This window comes from Gracilinanus agilis, chromosome 2, assembly GCF_016433145.1.
Source record: "Gracilinanus agilis isolate LMUSP501 chromosome 2, AgileGrace, whole genome shotgun sequence".
Classification (NCBI taxonomy): domain Eukaryota; kingdom Metazoa; phylum Chordata; class Mammalia; order Didelphimorphia; family Didelphidae; genus Gracilinanus; species Gracilinanus agilis.
The window spans coordinates 217,902,311-217,923,231 of record NC_058131.1 but is presented as its reverse complement, the minus strand read 5'-3'; the positions used below and the strand labels follow the sequence as shown (position 1 = coordinate 217,923,231).

The following is a 20,921-nucleotide window of genomic DNA, read 5'->3' as shown; positions in this document are numbered from 1 at the left end:
AAGGAAGGAAGGAAGGAAGGAAGGAAGAAAAAGAAAGAAAGGAAGGAAGGAAGAAAGAAAGATAGAAGCCGGCAAGTAGAAAGCCCGCACCTCCGCCTCCCTTCCTCCGTTCTCCATGCTCCAACCTCCCCGAGCCGGAGGGCGCAGAGCGTGCTCCGCACGTCTCCGCACATTCGCGGCTTTGCAGCTGGTTTTCCCTGTTCTCCGTGGGGTCTCGTCCCTTTCCTCTACCTCCTCCGTCCAGTCCTGCCCCACGTCCCTGCCTTCTAAGCTTCACCGGCCCGCGGCCCGTTGCCCGTTGCCCGCTGCCCGCATCCCCAGCATGCCGGCCTGACTGGCGGCCTCTCCTCCCCCTGGCCTCAGTTGATTCCAAGACTGGGGCTGCTGTTGCGGCTGCAGCCGTCCCTGCTGCCGCCACAGCTGCCCCTGCCGCCTCCGGCTCTTGCTCGCGCTCCTGCTTCAGCTCCCGCTGCCATTGACGTCAGAGGGGCGGCACATGACTTTGGAGAGACCAATCAGGAAAGCCCTGGGCTGCTTCTGCAATCTCTCAACACAACTCCTGCTCCCTCCTCCTCTCTCTCCATCCCCACCCCCCGCTTTCCCCCCTCCCCTTTACTCCCCTCCCCCCTTCGGTTTCGGCGGCGGCGGCGGCGGCAACAGCAGCAGCACTAACTCCGCGGCTCTCTCCCACCCCCTTCAGCACACACATATACACACACATACACGCACACACAAACACACTCTCACTGTACGCTCACATTGTACACACACATTCACACTGTACACACGCGCACACACTGTGCACATAGGCACGCGCGGAGCTGAGAGAGGGGAGGAGAGGAGGGGAGGAGAAAAAAGCCCCCCCTCCCCCCCGGACTGTGGGGCGGGCGGCACAAAGAGAGGAGCAGCTTCCTCGATCGCTCGCTAGCTCCGTTCCCCCTCCTCTCTCTCTCCCTCTCGTCCACCTTTGTCAGCTCGGCGACTCTGCCTTCCTCCCCCGCCTCCGCCAGATTCGGCGCCGGGCACTATCACGGAGGACATGCCTTTCACCAGCTAGGCTAGCCCGGGAAGGAAGGTTCCCAGAACTTGGGCGGGCGGCCGGGCAGGCAAGCCGCGAGGGAGCGGACAGAGCGGAGAGGAACCTAGAGGGGCTGCTGCTGCTGCCGCTGCCGCTACCGCCGCCGCTGCCGTCGCCGCCACTCGTGCTCCGCGGGCGCCCCGCGGCCAGCCCGGCTCGCGCCTCCTCCTGCTCGGGCTCCAGCTCCAGCCTCCTCCCCCGGGGGCTCTTTGGATTTCCCCCTCTCCCCCCGCCCACCTCGCCCAGCAGTGGGGGGTGGGGGGGGGGCGGGGGCTGCTGTGACACGGACGGTCCTCGGGGCTCCCTCCGTCCCTCCCTCCTCCTTCTCCCCCGGGAGGTGGTGGTGAGGAGGAGGAGGAGGAGGAGGATTGGGAGGACCAGCTATGGATCTGACCAGCAGCTCCGGCGGGGCGGGTGATCCCCGTCAGATCGAGGAGACCAAGCCTCTGCTGGGCGGCGAGATGTCCGCGGTGGAGGGCGGTAAGCTGGGCGCCGTGCCCTGCCGGAGGGCCCTGCTGCTTTGCAACGGGATGAGGTATAAACTGCTCCAGGAAGGGGACATTCAGGTGTGTGTCATCCGGCACCCTAGGACATTCCTCAGCAAGATCCTCACCTCCAAATTTCTGAGGCGGTGGGAGCCTCACCACTTGACCCTGGCGGATAACAGCCTGGCATCGGCTACGGTGAGTAACCTCCCTTGCCCCCCCCGGGGGGTAGGGGCTCCGGGCATTGGAGGAGTAATGGAGTGGGGGGGGGAGAAGTGTAGACGGCATCCGCCCCCATGCCCCTCCTCCCCCCACGCACGGCCCTGGGGTCTGCATCCATGTCTTTCTGGGCCTGGCTTGGGTTTGCAGGCGAGGCGAACGCCCGGTTGTCATCTTAGAGGGAAGGAGGACGAGGGCTCAGCTCCGTAGTAACCCCCCCCCCCCCGGCCCCCAGTTCCTGCCCACCAGGCCCGGCAGCCTTGGGGTGCCGGTCCTGGTGGCTGCCGGGGACCAAGTCTCTAAACAGAATGACATTGAGCCTTCCTTGATCATTTGGTCTGGGTGCACTGGGCAGGGCAGGTTGGGTCAGCCAGGTTTTCTGCCCCAGTCCCAGCTCAGAGGCACATAGCCCAGAAGGGGGTGGTTGGTTTAACCCCCGGGTTGCTTTGGGCTCCCATTGAACGATTTCCCCTTCCCCCAATAATCTCCTCTGAGCTGAAAGGAAAATCATCCTTAGCAAGCCAGTATGGTTAAGTGTTTTTATTTTCCAAGGAAATGCTGATAGACAGCTTGGACCCATGGTTCTTGGCTTAAAATCTTAACCACCTCGATTGTGTGAAAGTTGGGGTTCCCTTGGGTGGTGAAATATTTCACAGGGCAAGGGGGTGGCCCAGGGCTGATTTCTCTCCCACGTTTTCCAGAAATATGGATTTTGCATGGTAAATCAGTGTTTTTTACCCCCAAATGGCCAGAATTGAGGCAGCTTCATGAGACTAGAGAATGAACCAAAGCTGTGTTTCTGAAATACAGTGGGTAAATAATGGCTCTAAGGCTCCAGGAGACAGATGCTGCTGTGGGGTCACTGAGGGGCAGAGAGGAGAGGGACAGGAAAATCTGTATTTTAAAACAAGTGTCTTTGGCCAAGGACAGTAAAAACACTGTCTCCTGGAGCCCAGGCCTTACTCTGGTGGTAGCGGTCATATCTCCTTGGAAAAGACTGACAATAGGAATGAGAAAATAGGCTGCCCTCCCTATTGACTTTGAACCTGTTTATCAATAGTGAAGGGAGGTGGGGGGCAGAGGAAGAGAAAAGAGGATAGAATCAAATTTCTAGTCTTACTGTGCCACAAAAGGACATGGAATTCCATATAGCTGTCTACAGTATGGTCTATGTCATGTGTGTCATGTACACACCATTTCTGTTTGTGCCGACCCCAGCATCCAGTTCTTTTTTGGACGCCTTTGCTAAATTCAGCTAGAAGGTGGATGTTATGTTTAAGAGAGACATTTTTACTTCACTTGCTGTTGTTATATTAGAGGTTAAGACACGTGAAGACTTTTTATTCATAATTCTTAGTCTGTTGAGATTTTGGTGAACACTTTGGTTATAGGGTTTCATTTCCTAAACATCTTTGGAGCATTAAGATTCTAGAGGAATGTGGTTGCTGCCTGCAGCCTATGTATGATCTTCACTTTTTATGTAGTCTACACAAGGCTGGTTTTTCACCTGTGCACAAATGGGCACCTTGGTATCTTCTATATTACAAGGAAAGGCTGGAGTTTCAGGTTCCAGTTGCCTCTGCAGTGACTGCTTCAGATGCTCTTGAGGTTTCTTAATGAGGTTCTTGCATGGGCAAGGGCATAGTCTAAATACTAACATGGCCAAGGGTAGTCATGCTCTCCCCTTTTCCCAGTGGAGGACAGGGAGGAAAAAATAATTATAAATTGGGAGGTATTGATACTAGATCTGGGTCTTATTCGGTCACACAAAGGGTAAGCATTAGAGTAAATTCTGCTACTGATACAGCCAGAGTACAGCGAGAATCCTGAGAAAGTCAACTTGGAAGCCAAGAATTTTGATTTTGAACTATTGTAAAAGTGTAGCTGAGAGAAAGGAGAGAGGCAAAAGGAGATGTTAGGTATCTATTAAAAAAGAACGAAAACAAAAAGGCCTAAACACCCAAATACATGTTTTGTGTTTAAGGCTTGATAATCTAGAATGTCAGAGAAGTGGTCACTAGATATTTCTCTTGAGTAGAATTGTGATTTCCAGGATTGGGAATGAAGGGTTCTCTACTGAGAAAACCCTGTCTTGGCAATTTTCTTTTCTGAAGGGTTGGAAAATCTTGAAGATGGAAATATGAGGAAGTATCCTAAATGAGCTGGCTTAATCTTCTTTTCTCTACTGGACTCCGCCAAACCCCATTTCTATGGGGCCCTCTTTGCCAAGTATTTTCATTGTTCATTCCTATTAGCCAAGCCATTAGAGAGATGTGGATGCCCTGGAGGATGGTGGTCCTGTGGGAACAGGACTCCTTCCTTCATAAATGGTGTGATAATCCAAGATGAGGACTTGAAGATTGGGGTTGGGGGGGGTGGGATTACGATAGACTTTGAAATATCATTGATATCTTTAGCCACTTGGTGTCCAGCACTGAAATAGAAAATATATTTAGCTATGGTGGTTTTAACTTTGGTTATAGAGTTATATAGCCTATCTGTATTCTACAGTGTCACCTAAATACTACACTGTTATGGAATACTAGTCCAAATAAAACAAAGGTGAATTAGAGTACAATTTAAATTTAATCTGAGCTACATCGAGTTGCCTACTTTGGAACAGACATGTAGGATATGAATTCACCCGCCTATAAAAAGATGAATGCTTTTAAGATATTTCCTCTGGGTGTCACCTGCTGTATCCCTAAGTTACTAAAACCTCAGAGGATGATTACTGCAAGGAAATACCGTGGGATAAAATTTATTTTTCTCTACCATCTATATTCAATTCAATTCATTTTAGCTCAGGTCAGTTCAGTTTAATTTAGTTCTACAAATGTTATTATCTTATACTTTAGGACCTACATAGTAAAAAATCAATTGGAAATCTGTCAATCATCAAGTTGATTTACATAGATTTCAATTTGGACTAATCAGTTGTGTTTATTTAGGGCACCCAACTCCTGTTCTACTTTCTCTGCCTGTTGGTCTCCTTCCCCCAATAAAGACTATTTTGTCTGAATTCTTTGGTTTGTCTGTCACTGCAACTTTAACAGGATAATTATTAAATCTGTGTAGATATTGGCCACATCTCCATAAATGTAGCTAAATCAGACCAGGAATGAAACTTTTGGTGGCTCTTATTTCCAGGGAGGCGTCTCAACTGTGTGCAGGAAGCCAACTTGGTGTTTCTGGATTTTTGCCACATGGCATGGCAGTGTTGGGGAGCAGCAAATGATTGGACCAGCCAAATGTTTCATGCTTATCTGATGTGGCCAGCTGGGCTTATGTGGACATAGCAACTGCTTAAGAGTCATTTTGGTAAAAAGAAACTAAACTGGATGAATTTATTACTCTTTGTACTTTGTACAGAGCAACCTTTGAGTTCCATGTTGTTAGGCTGTGCATTTGGGGTTTGGGCCCTGCACTTCTAGCCTTTCTTTATCAAATAGGAAGCACTGATTTGTATTAAGTGTATATGTGACTGTGACTAAGCACAGGGGAACAGGTGAAATTGTATAGGCTGAAGTGGGTGGATTTATACAAGTTTTATCTCTTTTTGATATCATTAGTTCAGGATTGAATTTTTAAAAGTTTTATTGATGCTTTTTGACTTTCTATCCTTTGGTGACAAAGAATAACAATTAAACCAAAGCACCTGATACAGTGATCACATCTGACAACAAATGCAATATCCTGACCTTTTAGACTTGTATCTTTCTGCTTTAAAGGGGAAGATATATTTTATTATTTTTTTCAGGGATCTTTTTTTAAGTTATCTAGAATTTGTCATATTTTCAGTGAGCTTTTCATTTATTTTGTTTAGTAATTCTTTTCATTCTCTTTGTTCTACTTATTTTGCTCTGCATCAGTTCATACACATCTTTCTGTATTTTTCTGAATCCCTCATATTCAGTTCTTGAGTTTTAAGGTTGTATTACCTATGGATTGGATTACCTCTGACAAAGATGAAAGTTATGATATCTATGCTGATCAAGAAAAGACCATAATAACTTTTTCTTCCCTTATAAGTGGAGTGTGGGCCACTCATGATCTTTGTCTACCATCTTGGATAGGATTTTGTACTCTTTTTGTCTAGAGGTAGTTCCCATAACAATTCAAAAGTGCATATAGATGACTTTTTTTCATGTAGGCCACAATTTCTTTTGTTAAAGGCACTGAATACACTCCCAAGAAAATTGTCCTTTATTTATATACCAAATAGGAACAGAGAAAAAGGAGAAGTCCTAATTCTCAATCACAATAATGAGTATTTGTTTACATGCTTATCTATCCATTTGCTCAGGCAGGGTGAATGCTTTAGTAGTGAAATAGAAAGTAGGAAAACAAGTCACCTTAATACTAATCCTTTTGTCTAAGCTAGGGTTGTGTGTGTGTGTGTGTGTGTGTGTGTGTGTGTGTGTGTGTGTGTTTTTAATATACAAAGAACAAGATTCTTTAGAATTGTGTGTAGATGGGATGAAAGGGAAGAGAATAGTTTTTTTTTTTCAAACTTAGAAGGAAAATGAGTGGCTTGTGTGTTCACAGTCCTCTTTTTGCTTATTTTTTTCCCCCTTGGTTTATTTGATTTCTGTGCTTTTCTTAGTGTTATTGTCTCTACTATTACTCACAGCCAGTGGGGTAGATTCCCTCTTCAAGTTTCAACCCTTTCTCTGTCCTGAATTGAGTAAGCTTGTTGTGTTTTGTGGAAGTCAGCAAACAAAAGTTGTTTATCTTTTGCTCTAATGCCAATTGTCATCTTTTATTTCTTCATATATTTAGTTACCATTTATTACATATTTTGGCACCTATAAAATTCTCTTGTGGGAAGTCTAATATTCTCTGTAAAGAAAAAATGATATCCGTTTTATTAATACTCATTAGATTGTATTTGAAAAGGGACCATGCTTATTTGCTGCTATTTTCTTGGTAAGGACTGACATACCCATTAAGGCATTAGACAAAGACCTGATAGTCCAGGTGAAATATTACAATGCTTTGGTCTGTAGCCTTACTGAATGAGCAGGTGACAAGAGGGAAATCCTGGAGAGCATCTAAAGGAGGACAGCCAAATGAGGATCAGTTGAGGGAACTGGGGATGTTTAGCTTGGAGAAAGTGCAAGGAGATCAGCATAGCTGTTTTCAAGAACTTGTAGGATTATATTGAAGAAGGATAGGACTCATTTTATTTCAGAGGGTTGAAGTAGAAGTAGAAGCAAGGAACCACATTTAGGGTTGATGTAAGAAAAATCTTCCCAATAAAAAGAGGTGCCCCAAAGTGTAATAGTACCTCCCTGCCTGCTTTGAAGGTCTTCCATAAAAAAACTGATGACCACTTCTTAAGATATGTTATAGAGAGGATTCTTCAGGTATGGACTGGAGTAGATGGTCTCTGGGGTCCTTTAGAATTCTGAAATTTTATGATTTTTTGATTCTGAGGGCTTGCTGACCATTTTGGGTCAGTCTTGCCTTTTAATGAAGTCTTTACTTTGACTTGGGCAGATTTTTATCAGAGTGGATAGAGTGCAGGGCCCAGAGTGGGGAAGACTCATCTTCTTGATTTCAAATCTTGCCTCAGACACGTATTAGTCCTGTGACCCTGGGCAAGTCACTTAACTCTGTTAGCCTTAGTTCCTCATCTGCCACTGGAGAAGGAAATGGCAAACCCCTGCAGTATCTTTGCCAAGAAAATCCCAAATGGGGTCAGGAAGAGTCAGACACCATTGAAACAACTGACCAACAATTACTTTGAATACTCTTCATTCTTTCATAACTCCCATTCTCAATGATCTACCCATATTAGTTTATGTGCTATTCCTCACAAACAACATTCCCTCTCCCTTTTCTGTTTTTTGTACTGGCAGGTGTTCTTCATGCCTAGAATATTCTCCCTACTTACCTCTTCATAGAATTCCTTAGTTCCTTTAAGATTCAGCTCAAGCACACCCTTCTATATGCAGCCCTTTCTTCATGTAGAGGCAGCAGGATGAAGTGTATAGATAGTTTGGAGTCAAGAAAACTTGAGTTCAAAGACACTTACTAGCTGTGTGACCCCTGGCAAGTCACTTAACTGCTTTTTGCCTCAGTTTCCTCAACTGAAAAATGGGGATAGTAATAGCAGTTACCTCCCAGGGTTGTTTTGAGAATCAAACAGGGTAGTATTTGTAAAGTATTTACACAAACAAGTACCTGACAGATAGTGCTCAAATGTTTGTTTCCTTCTACTCTCTGCTTTCTAATACTCCCCAATTGCTAGTGCCTTCCCTTTCTTTCTAAACTACTTTGTATTCTTTCTAAGTATAGGTGTGTATACCTATACACATGTTTTATATCTATATATCTATACTCATATATATAACATATATGGATATGTATGGATAGGTAAATAGTTTTTCCAGATAGAATGTATCTCTCAAGAATACCTGACAGCATTTTTGTTTCTTTTTTTACTCTTTTGTATCCTCAGTCTTACTACTTTATATTATAAATATGCCTGAAATACATATAATCAGTGCTTAATAAATACTTGTTGATTGATTTTTTTTTGTTCTTTAATGTTAATATTAACCTAGATTTAAATGTGTGCACAAATCTTCAGGGTTGGGACATGGGATGGATTTATGGGTAGGTATGAAGCTTCTGATGTTTAATATTAGACATTAATCTTGGTTGAGTCTCAAAGAGTCCATTTCTGGAATTTTTGGATAAAATATTAAAATGAGCTCTTTAGGTCTTACCCACCAACTCAGGGGAAGGAGAAACAGCAGCCTTAGGAACTGTGTTTTCAGGACAGTAAATCCATGTCTGGGAAGGAATTGGGCTGTGGGCTGTGGGTGTGGGTGTGCACAGGAGCTTGTTGTTCCCTATTAAAGCATTTTGTGGAAGCCACAGTGTCCCATCTCAAAGGAAGGTTCCCAAAGAAAGGTCCTTAGATTGGTTGTCAAGGGAATCCTTTATCCTAGCCAGGAAGATAGATACCTTAACTTACCCAATACCCACTTTCTCCGTGGAGCCTTTAGGTAAGGTGATTTGGAGGAGGAAGTAACCTTTTGTATCTTATTCACAGAAGGAATGACAAAGATAAACAGCTGATAAGACACTTTATTTGAAGAAAAGAAGGATTCTTGGTAGAATAATCAGGAGTTAAACAAGAAAAAAGAAATGTCTTTTTAAAACTACATTTTGTAGTCTATTCGAATTGAAGGTCTTAGTTTTCCCACTACAAAAACAATGTTAGAATACTATTATTATTATTATTATTATTATTATTATTATTATTATTATTTATTAAGTACCATAGTCAGGTACTATGCTAAGTGCTTCACAAATAGTATCTCATTTGATCCTCACAACAATCTTGGGAGGCAGGTGCTATTATTATCTCCATTTTTTACAATGGAGGAAACTAAGGCAGAGGTTAAATGATTTGTCCAGAGTCACACAGTTATTAAGTATCTGATGGCTAGACTTGAATTCAGGTCTTCTTGTTTCCAGCACCAGTGTTCTATCCATTGTACCATCTTACTGCCACAGAATTTTACCTAGTGAATCCTTTAAAACCCAACTCAATTTCCAGTTGTTGAGGAGCCCAATTTCTAGTTCTCTTCTTTCTGCATAATATATTGACCTGTCTTAAGGCAGGTAGCTGACATATAGCTTTTTAATGTTTCTCTTGAAGTTTGAGGTGAATCTCAAAGACCCTGCTCCTATTTTCATTGAGTGAATCAAGATAAAACATTATGGACATAAATATAGTGACAGGGATACTGTAGTATCAAGAAAGTTTTGGAGTAGAAGTCTTGGCTTCAAATTCTGATTGCTACTTAATATTATAATCTCTTAAATTGGCAGGGACCTCAGAAGTTTCTTAGGCCTAACCTCTCATTTTACAGATGAGGAAACTAAGGTCCAGGGAGTTTAGGAGATTTGCTCAAGCTCATATAAAGTAGTGACAGAGTTGGGATTTGAGTCTAGCTCCTTTTACTCTAAATCCAATGGGGTTTTCACTGTACCACAATTCTTCCAAGGTCCATACCAGTGATAAATCCTGTGGATTCTCTGGGAAGCCTTTCCAGGTTCTCTCTTCTCCCTCCTCCCTGGCCCTGCTTCATTCCTCATATTGCATTTTGTGCAATTTATCACATAATAGTGTATTCTGTAGTTACCTATGTATCTTATACCTTTACTAGGTAATAAACTGCAAGAGGGTAGGTACTTTGTTTTTTAAGCTTCTTATCTCACTAGGGTTGGTTGAGCAAAATGCTCACCACACAGTGGGTGATTTATGATTTTTTTTTAAATTGAGGCCATTTGTTTTCATATTACATATTTCCCAGTACCTCTTCCCTCTTCTATCCAGAGAACCTTTCCTTGTTTGATAAATATTAGGTGCTCTTTCATTTATTGAATGTGGGAGATGGGATCCACAACACTAGCATTGTCATGTTCTAACACTGGTCAAGAGAGCAGGTTATATTTGGGATGGGAGGCAAAGATTTATCTTCCAGCTCTAATGACAGCCTCTAGGGTAAGTTCAAATGTTAAAGGAAATGTATATAGAACAATCTACTAAGATAAGGCTCTGGAAAGAATAGTCAAATAACAAAACACTGAAAGAAGGTTGTTTTTTTTTTCCTGCTAAAACTCAGATTCTCAAAATAGGATGATGGCATTTAAAAAATCTGAATACTTTTTGGTCACCAGTGATAGATATGGAAGACAATCATAAGACTCATAAAATGTCAGAGACTCTCTTGTGCAAGAAAGGAGGAGAAAACTGAGGTCCAGTCAGAGGAAATAGTAGTGATATAATTTAAAGAGTGTGAAACTTCCAATCAGATGACCTGAATTCTGATTATACTAACTGTGTGTTTTTGGGAAAGTCACTTGATCTTTCTGGGTCTCAGTTTCCTCATGTATAAGATAATGTCTAATTCAACAGATTTTTCTTAAGCAACCACTATGTGCATGGCACTATGCTAATCACTGGTGACACAGTGACTGACTCCCCCCCCCCCCACAAAAAAGGGGGTACCTGCCCTCAAGGATTTTTCTAGTTTTAGACCAGATGGTGGCTCTTAAATCTTAAATCTTGCCTAGGGTCACATAACAAGTTAGTGGTAAATCTAGAACTGGAATCCAGGTCTCTTGTTAGGCTAAATGTAATATGATTTAAAATTTCTCATTCACAGAGAATGGTAGTAGCATTAAATCCAGTTATTTAAAACCAGAATAGCAGTTACCTTCAAAACCAAAATTATTGAAACTACTTATTAACAGGTAAGAATAGATAAAATAACTTGGGAAAAAGATATTCTTTGGATTTGGGTTGGGGTCATTTTTCCATAGATGAGTAGAAAGATCATCAACAGGATAGATGGAGTGGAAGCACATCTGTGTGTGTGTGTGTGTGTGTGTGTGTGTGTGTGTGTGTGTGTGTGTAGTTGAATGAACACTTCCTCAAGGCTGGGATATCCATCTCCATTTTAAGTGGGGTTATCTGGAAGCCAAAGGAGCTGCTCCTTACAGCTTCTCAGATATATGCTGGGCCAATCCCAGAGTGATTTGGGGACCACAGTAGCTGAAAATAGAAATGCACAGATGGGGAGCCACAGGGCCTGGCTTCCTTACTGCACTGAGATGAGCTGGACTAGCAAAGACTGATCCTGTTGCCAGGCAAACAGACCAGGTATATTCATTTATGGTTGACACTCAGGGGGACTAGTTAGCACCCACAGAAATGCTGTCAGAACTGAAGGATTCCCCAGCTCAAGGTTTTTCCATGCAAATCTAAGGAAGTTTATTTTGAGGCTGGGTGGATTTCCTAGGCTCTGCCTCAAAGCTTCCTTTACTTATACTCTAGGGGAGGAGTCAGCTAGAGACTTCTTTTTCAGCTATAAGCATTGATATTGGTGGTGTTATCAGAAAGCTGGGAAGGTTTTTTGGGGGGGGGTTGGGGGAGACTGGGTGGGGCTTAAACATTATTTCAAGTCTGGATGAATACATGAATATTTGTGTATGTGTGTGCAGGATACAAATAAAGTGATTTTTTCTCAACAAACATAATCAGTTTAGTTGGCAATCTGTGGGCCTCTCAATTTGGTATTTCCCATATACTTGGCAAACAGCAAGTTTGTGCATTTTAAGTGCATACAAGGCACTGTATTTGCAAAGTAAGTGCAAAAACCTTTCTTTACTTGTGTGTTCTTGTAATTGAATTTGTGTTTCTCTAGTGACAAAATATGATTCTGCTATTTAAAACACCCCCACAAAACATTGTACTGGTGCTATCCTTCTGGAAATGAGGTCACAATTAGATTTGGCACACATATTTTTGGAAGATGTCTCCTTTCTTTCTTCCCCCGTGTATATGCTATCTATTGGAAATATATATGGGAAGATAGGAATTGGAATCCCCAGGTTACCTTTGGGAGCCTTCTAGAGCCAGTAGCTCTTTGTTTTTGTGTCATGAAAAGTTATGTGCTCATGTTCATTGTCCTTATTCTTTCCCTCTATATTAGTTCTTTTCATGTTCTGCCTTCAGTTTGTACTTTCCCCTTTATTCTTTTAGATTTAGATTTAGATTAAGATTAAGGAGACTTAGAGTTAGTGAGCCCAATTCCCTCATTTTACAGATGCAGAAATTGAGGTCCATAGACATTAAGTTAGCCATAGTGACACAGCTGTTAAGTGTCTGAGGTGGGGTTTGAACCCAAGTCCTAAGCTTTGAAGATTGTGTCTACTACACCACACTGTTTTTTTTTTTTTCTTTTCATTTATACCAGGGGTCGGCAACATATGGCTCTTTCTGCAGGAGCCATAAAGTCAATTTTTTTTTCAGGCGCTGTTACAGGAGCGCACTGTGAGCACTTACGGCTCTCCTGAAATTACATTTTAAAAAATGTGGTGTTTATGGCTCTCACGGCCAAAAAGGTTGCCGACCCCTGATTTACACTGTACTATTTCTTCTCTGCTTATCCTTTTGAAACCATAGTTGAAGATTGGTATGCCTAGTAGACAAGGAAGGTTATATTTTAAGAAGTTGATATTAGTGTCCATTCTTTGTTGTGTCTATGATCTTTTACAGATGTGCCCAGAGGTGCCTGAACTAGCCAGCTTGCCTGGCTAAACTTGTTTGGGATGCTAGTATCTAAAATCACAGGTTTAGGGTAGGAGAATCATGATACCATGTAGATATAGCTTTGTTTCACTGTTACCTTAATTCTAGACTTTAGTTTCCTCCTATAAAATGGGAGGTTGGACTAGAATTCAGATTTAGAAAGAACTTTTGAGATTATCTATCTCTTATAACCCTTATAATCCTATAACTTTATGTCTCTGGCAAGTGGTCATCCATCTTTGACTTTTCCAGGGACTGAAAAATCACTATTTCTGAGGCTGCTTATTCCATATTTGAATAATGAATTGAATCATTAAGAGGGTTCTTGCTTTGAATTAAAATCTACTCCAGGAAACTTCCACCCCCTTGATCCTAGTTTTGCCTTCTAGATAAAAAAGAAGAGTAAGTCTGAATAAAATAAGTAGAATAGGTTCATTGTCCACATATAATATTTGAGGCCAGGATAATATCATAATTTAAGCTAGAAAGGACCTTGGAAATCATCTAGTCTAACACCTTCATTTTTCAGTAATGATCTTTAGATGATTTAGTATGTAAGTTCCTCGAGGGTAGAGAACTCTTGCTTTTTGTATTTGTATTCTTTGTGCTTAGCACAGTGTTTGGCACATAGGAAGGGTTTTATGAATGCTTATTTATTCATTCATTCATGATTGCTAAGGTCCCTTGTAGTCTTAGTGTCTTATGATTCCATGATTCTTATTTCATGAGATAAAGCATTCATCTTGCTTATAGGTAACTATAAGTCTAGAAGATTTCACTTGAATGAATAGTCCTATTGAGATAGGTTTCACTGTACAGTTGAAGGTACTATTAAAGTCAGGTATCTCCAGGATGCAAATGATTTCCCATGGATGGGTTTAGCCCCATTTGAAAGCCTTCTTTACCTTTCCAGTCAGTATGGAATAGTGGATAAATATTTGACCTCAAGGAGACCTGTCTTCAAGTCCTGCTTCTGGCACTCTGGCTGTGTGACCTGGGGCAATCACTTATCAGTGAAATCACAGATCTGATTTCCTCTTCTCAAAAGTCCACATTTTGTACATAGAAGGGCCTACAGTTGCCAGAAAGAATTAATGGGGTTTCCCAAGAGTCCCAGGCCTCTTGTGTTGTCATTGCATAGATGACTTGAGAACTGTCATGAAATATGTAACCAGAAGCTCTTGTTCTTGAGCATCAGTACTATGGGGTAGTCTGGCATGCTCCTTGAAATCTGTGTATTCTTGAGGCAAGATGTGGGTTTGATTCAGATCTTTGTAGGCCTTCTGGAATGCCCACTGCATCCTGCCTGTCTGTTGTGCTGTTGCCTTCATGGCCCCCAACCGAATCACACAGAGCCCACTGTATCTGGTTGTCCACAGCCTATTGCTTGTTCTGTGCTTCATATCTGATGTAGTCACCTGCTCTTGCCTTCTCCTTGCCATTTCCCTGCAACTTGGTGAAGACTTTTTCTCTCCCTTCTTCCTTTTGTGTTTACAAATATACATTTACACATACCTTCCCTAACCTTTTGCTTTAGGAATCATAATCCCATCAATACTGCTATTGCTTCTAAATGTGTGCCTCACTGAACTACTCCCTGTGATTTACCAGACCAAAACACCCTTCCCTGGCTACCAATCCCTATATGTGTAGCTAGAATGCAAGCTCCTCCTGGGTAGGGACCTTCTGGCTTCATAGACCTCGAGGTGGAAGGGACCTTAGAGGCTGTCTTATCCCAAATTCTCATTTTACAGATGTGAGAAATTTAAATGGCTTGCCCAGGGGGTCACACAGGTAGTAAACATAAGAGACAAAATTTGAACTCAGATCCTTCGATTCCCAAACCAGTGTTTTTTCACTGCCCTAGGCCGTATGGAATGCAGAGACCAGCAAAAAATGGGCTCAGGATGCTTTCTGGTTTACCTCTTCTGATTTACACAGCAAGGAGATGGGAATGGGATGGCGGGTAGCGAGCAGTTTTTCAGTCATTCTCCTTCCAACTGCTCTGTAGCAAAGTCAATGGTAGAAAGGGCTGAGTTTTCTCAGGGTTTGGTAGCAAAACAATGAATTGGTGATGTTTGTCTCTTGCTATTGTGTGAGGACACCCTGGCAAAGTCTATGGGAATGGAGTTAAATTGAAATGCTCTGATGAAGTTATCCAAGTGCATCAGGTTGGGGGACTCTTAGCACTTGTAATAGAATGGAATATTGGGTTAAGCATGGGGGTTAGCAAGGAGGAAGAGGAGGAGAAGAAGAGGTGATAGTATAAGAAAAGATAAGTAATGGGGTCACCAGGGATATTAAAATCAACTATGGGGTTTGTGGGAACACTCTCTGGGATGTAAGAGAGACTAAAACTGAACACTGAAGTCTTGTACAGCTACACCACTCCCAACAGAAAAAATAACAGCCAACTGTCACTCTGGCCAGAGGCCTTGAATTAACTGACAAGGTAACAAGGTGAAATTGGGTTTTAATTAGAAACAACTAAAAGGAGGGATAGGAATGACTACTCTAAAATCTTAACACCTAATAACAAAACCCAAAGGGACAGGGAAGGACTTATTCACTACACTAATCTAAGCTATCTAACTAACAGGGCCCAAGGAGCTATACTGGAGTCTCTGGGTTTCTGCCTCACACCTGGAACCTCCCAGGCTTTGAGTACAGCTGGGGCTTTTGTGGCTTTGGGATTTCTCACTGCAATCCACTGATGATGTCTGGATGCCAGGAGCTACAGTTGTCTCAGGAACCAAGCAGTAAGGGGTTTGCTTGAAGCACTGTCCTCTTCTCTTGGCTTTGTAGATCTTGTTCTTTTTAGATGCCACACCACACAGGATCCCAGGGGAAAACAGGATGCAAGGTGTCCTTTGCTCTGAGGTCTCCCAGGCTGGCAACAGTTTTTGCCTACCACTCATGGAGTCCACACACAGAACACAGATAGACTTCCTCCTCCTTCATTCCAACCTGGAATTCCCAGCTCCAGCTCCTTCCTGCTTGGTACTTCCTAATCAATATATAATCAATACCTAATAACTAGCTAATCTAATCTTACTCATAACAATAGGGAGAAATGAAGTTTCTAACCTCAGAGAGCTGTCACTTTGATCACCATAGACGAAATCCATTAAACACCATGCTGGGGAATTTCAGACAAAACATCGGTGAGCCTTGAGTTGTCAGAGACAGTTTCCTGGCCTTAAAAGAAAGGGTACAATTTGGAAAGATGAAGATGAGAAAGGGAGGGCCTTCTGGATGTGGTGAACAAAATAAGGAGGTAGCTTCTGAACAAGTTTTCAGCCCGAGCCTCCCAAGTGCTGAAAGGTGCTCAGTTTTGAGACCTGTCAAGTTTCAGTAACTCCATAACAGTATGAAGCTTTTCTCCCTGTGGGCCAAAGGTGCTGTCATCATAGGCCAGCCATTTCTGTTTTAAGGACTTCTCTATCTATGTCATTCCATTTCCTGGTTCAGGAGGCTGAGCTCTGGAAAGGCACGAATGGCTCCTCCCACTCAGAACTCTTTAAATGGACCTTCTGCTAGAGAGCATGGATGACTCAGTGCCGTATAAGACTTAAGGGGGTTGGAAAAAGGAAGTTACAGTATGATGGGGGAAGGGAGAAATCAAAGAAAGAAACTTTTGATTTTTTAATTTGATTTTTCTGGAGACCAGGCCTTCCAAACTCGTATATGCTGGAAGGGACAGTGGCTTCTCCTAGGCTTCCAATTATGGAAGCTTCCCCTTACTCCACTTCTGACTTGAGCCAATTTGTCACTCCTTGGGCAGGTGGCCTCCTGCTCCTAATAGCTCGCCATTTGGACATTTATTTGACTTTATTTAATCTATTTGCTGCTCAGAACACCTGAACTCAAGCCATCAACTAGCCTGAGCCTCCCCAGTAGCAGGGACTATAGGCCTGTTCTGCTATACTTGGCAAGAAGAAAATTTTCAGAGTGTAGGACATGATTCTGAAAACTCTTCATGCCATGTACCTGAATTGTGCTCAGAAACCCTTTCAAGGTCTGAAAAGCTGGGGTATGAATGTTTATTTTGAGAAAACATTTCTACCACTGTTAATCTATAAAAATCCTTCCGCCTGAGTACTTTTGGAGTACTTAGTTCTAGTACTATAATTTCTAGGGATTTCTAGGGATTTTATAACAGTTATTATCAAACTTTTATAAAACAAAAATTATTGTGGTGGTTAGAATATATTTTGTGTGAATCTCAACAGTGGATGATTGCATTTGTTTTTGGTTAAGGAATTATTCGAAATAAATGTGAATTTATTGCTTTTGTAATGGCAGCTTAACTATATAGACACAGTCTAGTGGAAAGGGGAATGAGAGTCAGAGGACCTGATTTTAATCTTGGCTGTAACACAAGTTGTGTGACCCTGGGAAAGTCACTTTTTTTCTCATGTAAAATGGAAATAATTATTTTTCCTCTTGCCCTACTAACTCTTCTTCCTCTCATCATATTGCTTATATTTACATTTTTACAGTCAGGTATGTTTTTTGCTTTTCTTTCTTTATATCATTTCAGACAAATCTTACAATTTTTCTCTGAATTCTTTGTATTCATCATAGCAATTCTTCATTATACTAATTAACATAATCTGTCCAGGTATTCTCCAAACATGGCAAATGTTTTTATCATACATTAATTTTTTTATGAATACATTTATACATATGTGGGTTAAAAAAAACACTTGTCATTAACCTCCTAGGGGTATAAACTCAGTAGTGGTATGATTAGTTCAAGGCATAAAGAACAAGTTAGTAATTTTTCATGTGTAAAGTAATCAACTTTTTACTACTATATAGTCTTAAGATTAACTTGAGTAAAAGTGCTTTGTTAAACTTTAAAATGATACAGAAGCTATTATCATTAGCAAAGAGGAAATCTGTTTTATGATCAAGAATAACAGTGAATTCCTTCCTTTCATTCAGAAATTGCACATGGGAGAGTGTCTCTTATTCTTTCTTCTTTTCCTTGAAGAGAAAATTCTCCTGTGTACCATGGGAATTGTGTTTGGTTTGCCTACACAAGTCATTTAATAATGATAATAATAATTATTATTATGGCTAATATTTATGTAGCACTTACTATGTGCTAGGCACTTTGCCAAGTGCTTTACAATTATAATCTCATTTAATCCTCATAACAACTCTGGGAGTTTATAGATAAGGAAACTGAGGTAGACAAATTTAGGGACTTGTTTAGGGTCATATAATCTGAGGCTGACTTGAGCTCAGATTTTTCTGACTTCCACTTTGCCACCTCGCTGCCCCAAGTTTGTCCAATTCAGACTCCATTCTGAACGTTTAAAGAGAAATATTTAGACTTGAGTAGTCTAAGGGAGAGTTGGTGAGGCACAACATTTCATAGGAGATGCATAGCATTTCACTGGCTTCTCTCCAGGCCTTACTGAATCTTTCCCAAGGCACTCCTGACTTCTGTTGTGTAGTATGCCTTTTCATTCTTGTGTAGGTAAGGTTTTATGGTACTCTTTGATAGCAGAGACAGTTTCTTGTCTGACCCAGCTAGAAAACATTGCACACTCAGGGTGTACAGGATGCTCCCACAAAATAGATGGAAGCATACTCCCTATTTACACACTATACACCTGAAATTACATTGATAAAGTGTAAACTTGCAGAAAAGACTGGAAGGTATGGAGGAAGAAGCTGATGAAGACACCCTACACATGGCTGGAATATCTGCAGCACTTGTCCCTAACAGGTTTTTTCTAGTGCCAGAGCAGGTTGGAAATCCAATGCTTGAGAGAGTGAGACATTGGTGTGAACTCAGTTTGATTTGGCCTTGGCTTTCAAGAATAGTACTTGGGAAATAAGATTTTGATCTTGGAAAATATGATTTAAAAGCAGAATTGGAAGTCATTTTTATTTTCTAAATGATATTGCCCCTGACACATTCACTGAAACTGGACTAGAGCTGCTGACATAAGAATACCAATGTGGGGAAAGTACATTACATTCAGAGCTCCTCTCTGGAACAGGGTTTATATAGAACCATTTTTTATTTTCCTTTCCATTTACCATTTAGTAGAGTCAGCTTCTAGGTTTGTGATTATTGAAGGGCTGAGGAAGAAGCAAGATCCTGATAGGGTTTGTAGTCTTTTCTTTGGGTAACTGGATGCTGCCTCTTCTCTGAGGACTGGACTTCACTAAGACTGGCTTTCCTGACACTATCAAACTGACCTCTTTTAGCCTGCAGTCATTTGGGCCATAGTTGCTGTCTCCCTGAGCTGTGTGGATTTCACCTCATGCCTGGTGAATTAAGTTCAGTTTCCATGTTGGCTTGCCGGAACACTTAGCTAGACTACTTGTTGCATTCTGGGGTCCCTGTGGTCGGGCAGAGAGCCCAGTGGACTGACGGATTCTGTTTCCACATTCATCGGGGAGTAGCTAAGGTCACTGACAAGTGGCCCCTCCAGGACTTAGGGAGATTCCAGAGCCTCTAGGTATATAAAGTACTCTTGGGGTGTGGATTGTGATGGTGTTTGTCCAGTGCCCCAGGTCTAGCCTAGAAGAGCAGCCAGAGGAACCTTTTTGAGGAGGATTCTGTTGACCACAAGACTGACTTCAGGCTGGTCTCCTTTAAGCATTCAATTCAATCTGAAAAGCAAACACTTATTGAGTATTTCTTAGTTCAGGGCACCCAACCATGCTAAGAACTGTGGCTACAAAAAAGAATCTTTGCCCTTAAGGAACTTATGTTCTACTTGTGGGGAAACTACATGTTCATAGTGAAGTCAATACAAAATATACAGAAAGTGAATATAAAGTAATTTTTTTGGTGGAAGTCTCTAGGGGAGAGTGTGTTCAGAAAAAGCCTTGTGTGAGGGGTTGTACTTGAGCCGGGCCTCAAAGAGTTTGTTTTCCAAAAGGTAGAAGAAAGGAGGAAGAAAAACATTTTTTGATCCATGGGATGGGCCTGTGCAAAGCAAAGAAGGTGAGCAGTGGAATGTTGTGTATGGAGAGCAATACCTAAGCTAGTTTTGCTGGGATGTAGTGTGTGAAGAAAAAGAATACATTTGGAAAGATAGGTTGGAGCCAGATTGTCAAAGGCTTAAAATGCCAAAGAGAAGACTTTATCTTTTATTTTAGAGGTAGGGAACCACACTGAAGCTTTTTTGAGCAGATGGATGATATGGTCAGATCAGTGCTATCAGATATATGTTTGGCTGCTGAGAGGAAAAAAGATTTTAGAAGTGACAGATTGGAGGCAGGGAGGCTATTGCAATAATTAAGGTGGGAGGCTTTTCTGTTTATTCTGCACGGTGGTTCTTGATGGATGTTAATTCATTGCCTGCACTCAGAGTCAAGCTGGAGAACTTGTTACCTATGAGGAAGCCCATTCCAGAGCTACACACCCTGGGCTGAATCAGACTGGACTGAAACTTTTGATTACTCTGACTTGTATCAGTCTGTTTTGGTATATGAGCAATTAAAACTGGTATTTCTGCTCCCTGCTGTGTTGTAGGAAGGATACATGTAGGTGAATGGTGGTAGTTTGGATGGATTGTATATTTTTGGTCTTATCCAGTTTTTCCTGGACATACTATTGAGAAGGAACCAGAAAGGTTTGCCCTGAAGAAGAGAAGGCTTAGAGAAGACAGGATTGTAGATTACACTGTGGAAAGCTATTTTGTATAAGAGGGATCACATTTGTTTTGCTTGGCCACCTTTCCTAGAATTGAATGGAATTGAATTGATCCCAGAGAACAAAACCAAGGAAAATGGTTAGACTTTATGAACAAGTAGCCAAGTGGGATAGTATATACCAAGTGCTTTGCAAACCTTAAGTGCTATATCAATGTTAGTTATAAAAATGATAATAGTATTATAATTTATTATAATTACTTAGGCTGGCTGTAGGAAAAAAACCCCAAACTTCCTAACAGTGAACTTTATGAAAATGGAATAGGCCGCTTTGGGAGAGAGTGAGTTCTATTTCCTTCAAGGGTATTCATTTAGGCCAAGGCTAGATGACCAT

General features: G+C 41.8%; 1 protein-coding gene across 1 annotated transcript in view; it reads left to right on the top strand.

The window, feature by feature from the left end:
• Positions 1-1,426: 1,426 nt before the first annotated feature.
• Positions 1,427-20,921, top strand: part of LOC123233492 (c-Maf inducing protein) — a 268,181-nt gene continuing 248,686 nt past the window's right edge. The window contains exon 1 of the mRNA XM_044659582.1: positions 1,427-1,761. Within this exon, the coding sequence (XP_044515517.1) occupies positions 1,462-1,761 (300 nt within the window). The 5' untranslated portion in view covers positions 1,427-1,461. The remainder of the gene's footprint in view (positions 1,762-20,921) is intronic.